General features: G+C 37.5%; 1 protein-coding gene across 1 annotated transcript; it reads left to right on the plus strand.

Annotated features, from left to right (window-relative positions):
* Positions 1–425: 425 nt before the first annotated feature.
* LOC122664833 (phosphatidylinositol-glycan biosynthesis class X protein-like) lies at positions 426–6723 on the plus strand. The gene is made up of 4 exons (XM_043860838.1): positions 426–549; positions 5224–5617; positions 5698–5864; positions 6433–6723. The coding sequence occupies exons 1-4, from the start codon at positions 451–453 to the stop codon at positions 6715–6717; spliced, it is 945 nt and encodes a 314-aa protein (XP_043716773.1). The 5' UTR covers positions 426–450; the 3' UTR covers positions 6718–6723.
* Positions 6724–9152: the final 2429 nt, after the last annotated feature.

The following is a 9152-nucleotide window of genomic DNA, read 5'->3' on the forward strand; positions in this document are numbered from 1 at the left end:
GCCCATTTTTCCAAAATTTATTGATTTTCTCCAAAGTGGGAGGATGATCGATGATCCAAAGACAGTTCTTTCATTCTACAAATCATTTGAAATTGAAGCAACCAAAGATATTTTCTTCTTAAACCAGAAAATTAGGTCTCAATCCTCTTCCTAGAAACAATAGAAATCATGCCCAAGGGAAGCCATGTGGTTGAAATTGTATCTCCTAAAGATGTAGAGAAAGGGATGCTCTATGAAGAAGTTGAAGCTTAAGAAAGGGTATGTTGATAAAGAGTCTGCTCAATGATGTGTATGCTGAGGCAGTTCCCCGGTGCTTCTCTGGCATTGATCTCTACATTGAGTTTCAAGTCGAGAAAGATGTCAATCTCTTCACATTTGATCTCATTAACTTACGTTTTCCTTTTTTCCCGTTTCATATATTGATGGGATTTTTGTTGTTTCAGGTACTCCATGGAAAATCAACAGTCCATTCAATTTTATATGTGTCTGATGCTCCTTATGCAATCAGCTATGTTTTTGACTGGTGTTGGTTCTTCATCTCCAAGCGATGTAAGTGGGTTAGTTTGCTTGCTCCGATGCGTTTCCCCTGATAGAACAACAGCTTTTAGCATTAGTGCCTTTTAATTTTCTCTTATCTGATTACTTTGGTTATATTAGTTGAGGTATTTATCTATGCTTGAGCCGCTTGTAATATTGTGGTAAATTGCAGTTCTGTTTTTGAAACACATGATTAGTTTCCTTTTCTTCTACTACTTCATCTCCACATAGTTGGAGTTCAGAATGGATTGGTCTACTGATTTTAGTGAATTTCATAATCTAAATAATAAAATTATTGAAAATCGGATGTGTTATGAGGAAATGTTGAAAAGTTGTTGTGCTTCGAACTTTGTATATTGGTTGAACACTCTTTGCTTTAGGCCCTTATACAGTTCAGGAGAAGGTGATCATTCTTAGAATGCCTCCATAAATTTCAACAGAATTCCAATCTCTCGTATTGTGCTACGATGGTGGGAAATAAAGTCCTTTGACTCTTTTATTTTTCATTGACGTGTTAAAGATATCTGATTCATTGACAGCAAAAGGTTTTTTCAATGTAGAAGAAGATATCTTCAATTATGTATTAATGACAAAGAAAAGATAATAGAAAGTTGGATAATATCCATATTTACTGTTTGTAATTCACAGCCTATGATGGTGGAAAATGCTTATATAAATGATCATCATCCTTATGGATAGATAATCCTATTGGTTCATTTTTTCCATTTTCTCTAAACAATTTATCGGTTGATGGATGGATGAATGAATGGATGCTATAATTTTTCACTTTGTCATTCCTTTCCAATCCCACTTCAAACTCTGGTCATGTAGGGGTAGAAATGTAGGTGCTACTTCTCTTATTGATGAGGGAACTGACAAGCTGTAAAATACTGTAAATTTTAAGGTGATGCATGGGATAAGCAAATCACAGAACAATGACTTTTAATATTAGGCACAGTTAGCTCAAAGCTGTCACGTTGATTGTGTAATAAGAAATACAATGTTGTAGTCATTGTAAAGTGAAAATTGAATTGGGGGTTGTTGATTCAGTTTAAAGAAATACTACATAATTGGAATATGATCTAACATCGAAGCAAGTTTTCAGCCCTTTCACTGTGCTTCTTGAGAGTATGGTTGGCTAGATTTGATTGTAAATCCATCGGCTTTCTGTATTCTCTCAATCGAGACTTTGGTTCTTTTCTCTCTACTTGAACTTCTATTTGAATGAGAGTGTAAATACTAGAAACAGCTTATGTAATTGGTAAAGTCTGTATATTGAGCTTATAGACTTAGATTTAGAATTTTTCTTCACCTGCTAACCTACAAAGGACTAAAGAAGAGGGTTAAGTGTAAGCTTCAGCTTGAAGAACTATAAAATTCATTAATTTTTTTTTTTTTTTTTTTTTATGAAAAGAAAAATATATATTAACACAAAGAGGAATATGTACAGCTGTCTGAGAACTGGAAAGTTTTCTGACCTAGGATTGCCTGGTTAGCAAAATAGGTCAACCACAAGGTTAGAATTATACCTATTTAGCAATAACAGTTCCATCCTGGATAATAGAGCTAATCTTAAAACAAAAATGAAGAAGAGTCCATGGCCAAACATCTTTGATGGGGCATGGAACAAGACCAAGCACATCTGTGTTTGAGACCCAAATTTCTTCCAGGTGAAGATCCAAAGCTTTTGCTTGCTCATTGCCTTTGACAATTGCTGTTAGATGTAGCTCCAAAAGGTGGTGTACTGTCCAAAAAACCTTTCCCTGTATCATTAAGCAAAAAACCGAGGCTGATGAGTCAATCCCAGATTGAAAGATTCCTGCACATAGAAGAGTAGGAACAACAGTATGTGGGAGCCTAATTGATTCAAATTGAGGTTGGGTAATGACTATAGAGTCAATTTGGAGGTTTTGAAAAACTGGTGAAAGCTTTAGGTCCAAAATACAGCGATTAATTAGATTTAAAGTCTTTAAGGGGTTAACCTTATCTTTTTGGTTAACCCCTTAAAAAAAAAACAAAAAAAACAAAAAAACAAAAAAAAAAGGTTAACCTTATCTTTTCCAAACATCAAAAAATAATAATAATAATAATAATAAAAACCTTAGCTTTTCCAAATAGCACCTTGTTTCTAGTGTCCCATAGAAAACAACAGGTTATGATGAAAAGGGGAAAAAAATCAGATTAAAGAGTGGTTGGTATAAGAAAGTTGTGCTCAAATTCTGCAGAGACAGGAATGAGAATTGATCCGTTCTCAAACCCAACAGGCCAGCAGCCCAAATATGTTTGGCCCAACTACAAGAGAGTAGGATATGCCAGATTGTTTCCACAGAAGATCCACAAATGACACAATCGGAGTTGATTGGAATCAATTTTGAGAGAATTCCTCTGGTTGGTATTCCTGCATTTAAAACACGCCAAAAGAAAATCTTAAATTTAGGGTAAATTGGCAATTTCCCAAAGAAAGTCCACCACTTGGTTTTCCTATTCTTTGAATGAAAATTATTGAGATTGATAAAATTAGCAGCACGTTTAGTGGAGAAAATACCATTCTTGGCAAGGGTGCACCACCACCGATCCTCATCATTAGATAAAGGAATTAAACCAATTTTAAGGACAATTATCTGGAAGGCAAGTAGATAGCAACGAAAAGTCCCAATGATTTGAGGGTTAGAAGTAACTTACCTTGTCTTGCCGCTGATTCAAATTGAGGGTAGATGGAACTGAGAAATCTTTGATAAATGGAATCCAAGGGTCGTTCCAAAAGGCAGTATCTTTACAATTCCCTATTATTCTGAAGGAGATGAGCCTAAGAGTTGGAATACAATTTGCTATGCTATTCCAGGACCAAGAACCCCGTTTATTCAATACTTTAGGTACTTCGCCTTGAGAACCTTGGCCCAAAGAGGCGATGGTTGGGTGATTAAGCGCCATCCCAGCTTGAGAATAAGGGCAGAGTTATTAACAGAAGCCTTTCTGATACCCAAACCCCCTGTTGAAATAGGAGTGCAGATTTTATTACTCATTTGCATACATATGTAGCACTATATTACATCATTCTGATGCAGTCACATGAAATTTGGGGCTTGTGATCAATTAGTAAATTTTTGCAATCTTTCATAGTAGGGAAGTTGGATATGTATAAGAGGTTTGTATTTAGTTTCCTTGTTCATTTTAGTTTCTATAGTCAGTTATGTTGATGTATACATTTTGCTGCCCTACCCTAAGAGTTCGAGCTTTTAGGTGAAACAGTAACAAACATGGTATCAGATCTACTCCTGGGAAGTGCATCAGAAGAGTTTTCCCGACATTTCTTCTCCCTTTTTGCCGCGCGAAGGAAATGCCACGTGAGTTTTATGAGCAAGGACCATGGAATCTTGGTCTGCACGTGCGGGGGAATGTTGATGAATACATTTACGCTGCCCTTCCGTAAGAGTTCGAGCTTTTAGGTGAAACGGTAGCAAACAGTTACATAGGAGAGTAGGAGTCCCTGCTTATAAATATTGAACAAAAAGATAGACTGGAATGAAGCTATTTTTAAGTTGCTGCAACAGCTATAGTGTGCAAGCTTGTTTCTTCCCTTTTCTTCCCCTTTGATCTTCTCTCTCTTTATCTCTCTCTTTTCAGGTACAGTTGATCCACACCCTTACCTCTATTCTGCTGTTTATTTTTATTTTCTCCTTCCTATACTTATCTCACTTTTGTTTGAAAAGTTTTGTATTTACTGGTTATACTCTGTTTGAGCAATAGACTGGACTGAGGGAGAGGAGTTGAATCTTCCTCATTCGTGAACCTTTGGTCCTAAAAATTGGTGGTGTGTTCTTAAATGAAGGGGTGATTCTGGTAGTGTAGCTTGGATCATTGATCTCTTTACTGTGAGATTTTGGATCTGGTATTCTGTTCTACCGCCAGATCTGAGTTGCAGCCTTGCAGGTTTTTCTTTGATCTTTGGCCTCTATTTTGAGTGGTGCTTGGTTGGAATCAAGGTCCTTGAGTTGTTCAACTCCTAAAATTTCAGAGCCATTGGGGTTCACATGAGAGAGTTCCACATGCCATCGGACTGCTGGTTTTTCACAAAACCAGCTCTGTTTGAAGGTTGAAGACAACCTTCCTCTCACATTAGATAATCTCGTGTCTGTTTACTATACTGCCCTCCCTTTCTTTCTTTATTCAGTTTTGTCCTTTATTTTGCTTCCCTACCAAGTTTACCCTCACTCAATAAAGACTTCTCCCTTTTATATCCTGTCTACCAGGCAGCACCTTAAAACTTCTGGTTATTTACTAGATTGCCACTCCCCTTTTGCAACTTCAATCTATTTGCCATTAATGCTCTTGGTTTGAGTTTCCTATTACTTGGGTGGGTCCATAGCAAACTCAAACAGGGTTTCCGAACCCCGGGATTGCATCACATGCATTCTATCAGACTCATAAATTGGTGAGTTGCAGTAATCAGTTACTTGGGTGTGTCATACTGCTACAATTTGGTAGACCATCCTGACAGCATGCTCTATGACAATCTTCAATGTCTTTGTCTATCCATTTTTATATTTATCATCACCAAGAAGAAGACTCATATGCTGCATTTTGAATTTGTTTGTTCTCTTGATGTTGGGTATCGTTTGTGACTTTCACTCATTTCCTTTATCCACTTCTAACCTTTTATCCATTCTATTACCCTCATTATTTCAGGTAAGTGGGCGTAATCTGAATGTTGATAACAACAGTGACCAAACTACCAGCTCCTTGCGATACTCTTGGAGATATCTTATGGATTCATACTTTGAGAAACATAACAGCCTTCTGGATGCTGATTTCCATGATTTCTTAGCACATAAACTTCCCCTTGACTCCTGTAAAATGCTGCCACCTGATCTTACTTCTATGCTAAAGATGTCAATACTACAGCGTCATCTGATTGGTGAAGGTTCTCATCGCCATTTAATTTCCTCTATCAAAATTAATATCCAACCAGGGGCCATAGCTGAGCTGTCTACTCACTCTTGTGATGCCATAATCATTGAAAGATTACCCTCTGGAGTTTTCGCAGATCCATTTGAGTTACAACATCTTGTTGAGCATGGAGGTAAGGGATCTTCTCATATTTCTAAAGCAAGGTAAGTGGGGATTGTCTGCCACTTAATGTGTTACAATGCCTTGTTGCAGTCTTCAAGAATGTTGCCGTTTTGGGAGACACAAATTTGGAATTACCTTCTGCACTTTCCAACCAATCAGTTGTTGAGGTTCACATGAACATTAGTCACAACATTCTATCAACACATGAGGAAGGGATCGAGTTGAAGATTGAGCTTCCATTACATGCACGATATCCGGTGAGTTTGCAACACTTCAACACTATTGTTCTTGATAGTCTGATGAATATAGCATGAGGAATAACCTGAGTTCCTCCTGGATGTGTCAGGGGTCTCTACATCATAATATTGAAATGGTCCTCTCATTACTGATGTGAGATTTTATGAACTTTCTGCATACTTCTTTAACTGTTTGGTATCCCAAAACTAATTTTATTGCTAGACCATCAAGAAAATTGTCTTTCTGATTCTGCTTCCTTATCATTGCAAGTGGTCTATCTCAATTCAATGTCTCTGTTTAAAATAAAAAAATAAAATTATTGAAATGGTGTTCAAGTGAACTACTTAAAAGAAGATAATCTGCACAAAAAGAGGAAAGTATAAGATATTATTAGTTCCTGAAAGTATCATGAACAGTATACGATATGGATCCATCAATATAAATTCTTCCTAGAGTCGAATAAATTTCAGGGTAGAGTGTATTTTATCTGTCTAGTTTATTTGTTTAGAATGGAAAAATGGTGTGTCCATCTCAATCACTTCTGACAACAGAAGCTTCCTCTAACTGTAAAGCATCTTTCTCCTGCAGGCTCTTGATGGGAGCGGTTATTCAACAATTCATATGGATCTGCCAAACTTGTTTATTAATTGCAGTATAAAAGGAAATTCACATCATCAAAACTGCTTATGGATGCCAGTGACTAAGGACTCTACTTTAAGAACCAGCATTGTGTGGAAAATACCTTCTGGAAACATGGAACATGCCAAATTTGTATCAGCTGTTACTTTTATTTCAGCATTATCATCCACTCTTTTAATTGTTGTAACATCAATATATTCTTCGCTCATCAAGTTGAAGTCAAAACATTCATAATATCTTGGTTGTTCCAAGTCAAAACATTCATAATATCTTGGAACACTTTGTCCCATAAAGTTTCAATTCAATGTTATGATGTTATTAAACATTGGGAACTTCTTGTTATTGTTGGATTTGTGTGTCCATCAAACCCGGTTCGATCCGGTTTAATCCAGTTTTACTTTGTATTGAATTTTTATATTTTTTGGTTTAATATTGTCACATGCGAAATAAATTTTTTGAGTATTATGTGTCCGTAAGTTTTACTTAAAATGGTAGTCACGACTAGGGTTTGGGTTGGGCACCCTTATCATATGATCGTCGCATTGGGTATGCCTAGACATGTGATGTCAGGGTACGAATGCAAATGCTCACATGATTGATGTGTGTATAGCAAAGAATCTACTTTGTCGATTTCTTTATGTATTACTGCCAATGTAGGCAGGAATAGATATGTGTCAACGACACCATTTGCCTAAGGGAACCTTGTCGTTGCAAAGTGTGATCGCATTTTTTGGATCATCAATGACTGAGACTCAAGTGAATTAAAGCCGGTGTTCTGAGAATGCATTAACACTTTGTGAGTGAAGGAGTTATTCAACATGGTCACCATTGCCCGATTGGAAAACACCAAGATTGAGATTGTCTGTGTATGGTCGGATCGAAATCTGGATCCAGTGCCGTTTTGAAAATGATTTTTGCACAATCTATTTTACATAAAATAATAGATTATATATGATTATTTGAACAAAGTGTTTTATCAAGTTTTGTGAGACCCGATCAGATGCACGGACACTCTTATATGGACATGTACTATGAAATAGGGTTTGGCAGTACAAGTGTACATGCCCTAGATTCCATAATGATGGGGTTTGGCAGTACAAGTGTACATACCCTAGATTTCATAATGATGGTGTTGATTAGTGGGGGGGATTGTACATGATAATTTATTGTCATGTACAGAGTTATTTGGAATTTGTTATATTAATTGGTTCTTTATTTAATTAATGGATATGGTGCTAATTGTATTTATCCATCAATTTAAATAAAGTAACTAATTACATCATTCTCTATTAGATTCTGCTTCTTCACCTATTAGAAGCACTTTGAGTTTAAACAGAACTGTCAAACAAAGAGAGAGAGAGTCAGACTCTCACAGAGTTTTATCTAAATCCATCCAGGGATTTAATTAAACCCCATTATTATAAATAGGGACCAAAACGCAGAGGGGGAGCCAAGTCTCCACGTTTTCTGGCTGCCCCCTCTTGGATGTGTTTTGGTCACTCTCTCCCTCTTATGATCTCTTCTTCTTCTTGTTTCTCTCTACTGTGATTGAGAGTTAGGGTTTGAGAAACCCAAATCTGTGCTGGAAGAACTGAAGAGCATCTAGGATTGGCTTGAAGAACCTTGGCTGCACCATTGGAGGTTCAGATCTGTTTACTTGGAGTACTCGTTAGAGGAAGAACCACTGTCTATTGGAGGAGCAACACTTGAGGCTCATCAGGTTAGCAGTTCTTTATTAATTCTTCTTGATTTTAATTAGTGATTATTTATGGGATGTGAAAGAAACCCGAATCGATTTGTTTCCACTGCGCATTCGGGTATGGGATGGATCCCTCTTTCCATGTGATGGATTAGAGATGAATTTCTCCATCTCTTTTGGGTTCTATAATTGCATGGGACATAAAAGAGAAGGGCAGGGCATTAGTTTATCAAACCAAACCCTAATTGGGATGCACTAGGGTTCCCATGGGCGACCATGGGAAACCCTGAAATTTAAATAGGGCACCCGTGGGCAACCATGGGCTAACCCAGGGCATGCAATACCCTAATTGATTTATAATTGGTTTCCCAGGGGAACTATGACTTGATCCCAAGACCATAGTTTAACCTACAGTGTGATATCAGAACCACCTTTCTCACCCATGAATATAAAATAATTAATTGTTTAATGTAATTATCATGTATGGGAAGCAAGTTTCAAATTATTGATTGAATTTGCACATGGGTGGTTATGTGGTTATTGTAACAACCTTCCCATGTGCACATAGGTAGTTACAAGGTTGTTAAGATTTAACAACTTGCCCATGTGATGATGGATTTGTGTTTGTTTTATTTTTCCAATTATTGAAAGCATGATATCCTAGTGGGGTTGATGATAATATTTTAAAAAAAATTTTGATCATGATTATATTCGGGGGGGGGGGGGGGGGGAACGCACACTGCCGAGCCTCTAAGCACGCCCCCCTCTCTCCCTGCCCTGGCCTTTGCGCACGCCCATGAGAGGCCCTTGCAGCAGCCAGCGCATGGGCTGCGCACGTGGCCTGTGCGCAGGCTGCTGCTGACTTGCGGGCTGGGCTGCTTACAAGAAAAAAGGTCTACGGCGGCGTTTATAAATGCCGCTAAAACTTTTAAAAAACGCCGCCAAAAGTTTATAACGACGTTTTTGTTTG

This window comes from Telopea speciosissima, chromosome 6 (assembly GCF_018873765.1).
Source record: "Telopea speciosissima isolate NSW1024214 ecotype Mountain lineage chromosome 6, Tspe_v1, whole genome shotgun sequence".
NCBI classification, from domain to species: Eukaryota; Viridiplantae; Streptophyta; class Magnoliopsida; order Proteales; family Proteaceae; genus Telopea; species Telopea speciosissima.

Coding starts and splice junctions, on each gene's coding strand:
- LOC122664833 (XM_043860838.1), top strand. CDS start 451: ATGGAAAATCAACAGTCCATTCAATTTTATATGTGTCTGATGCTCCTT. Junction 550..5,223: donor GTTCTTCATCTCCAAGCGAT/GTAAGTGGGTTA, acceptor TCATTATTTCAG/GTAAGTGGGCGTAATCTGAA. Junction 5,618..5,697: donor ACATCTTGTTGAGCATGGAG/GTAAGGGATCTT, acceptor GCCTTGTTGCAG/TCTTCAAGAATGTTGCCGTT.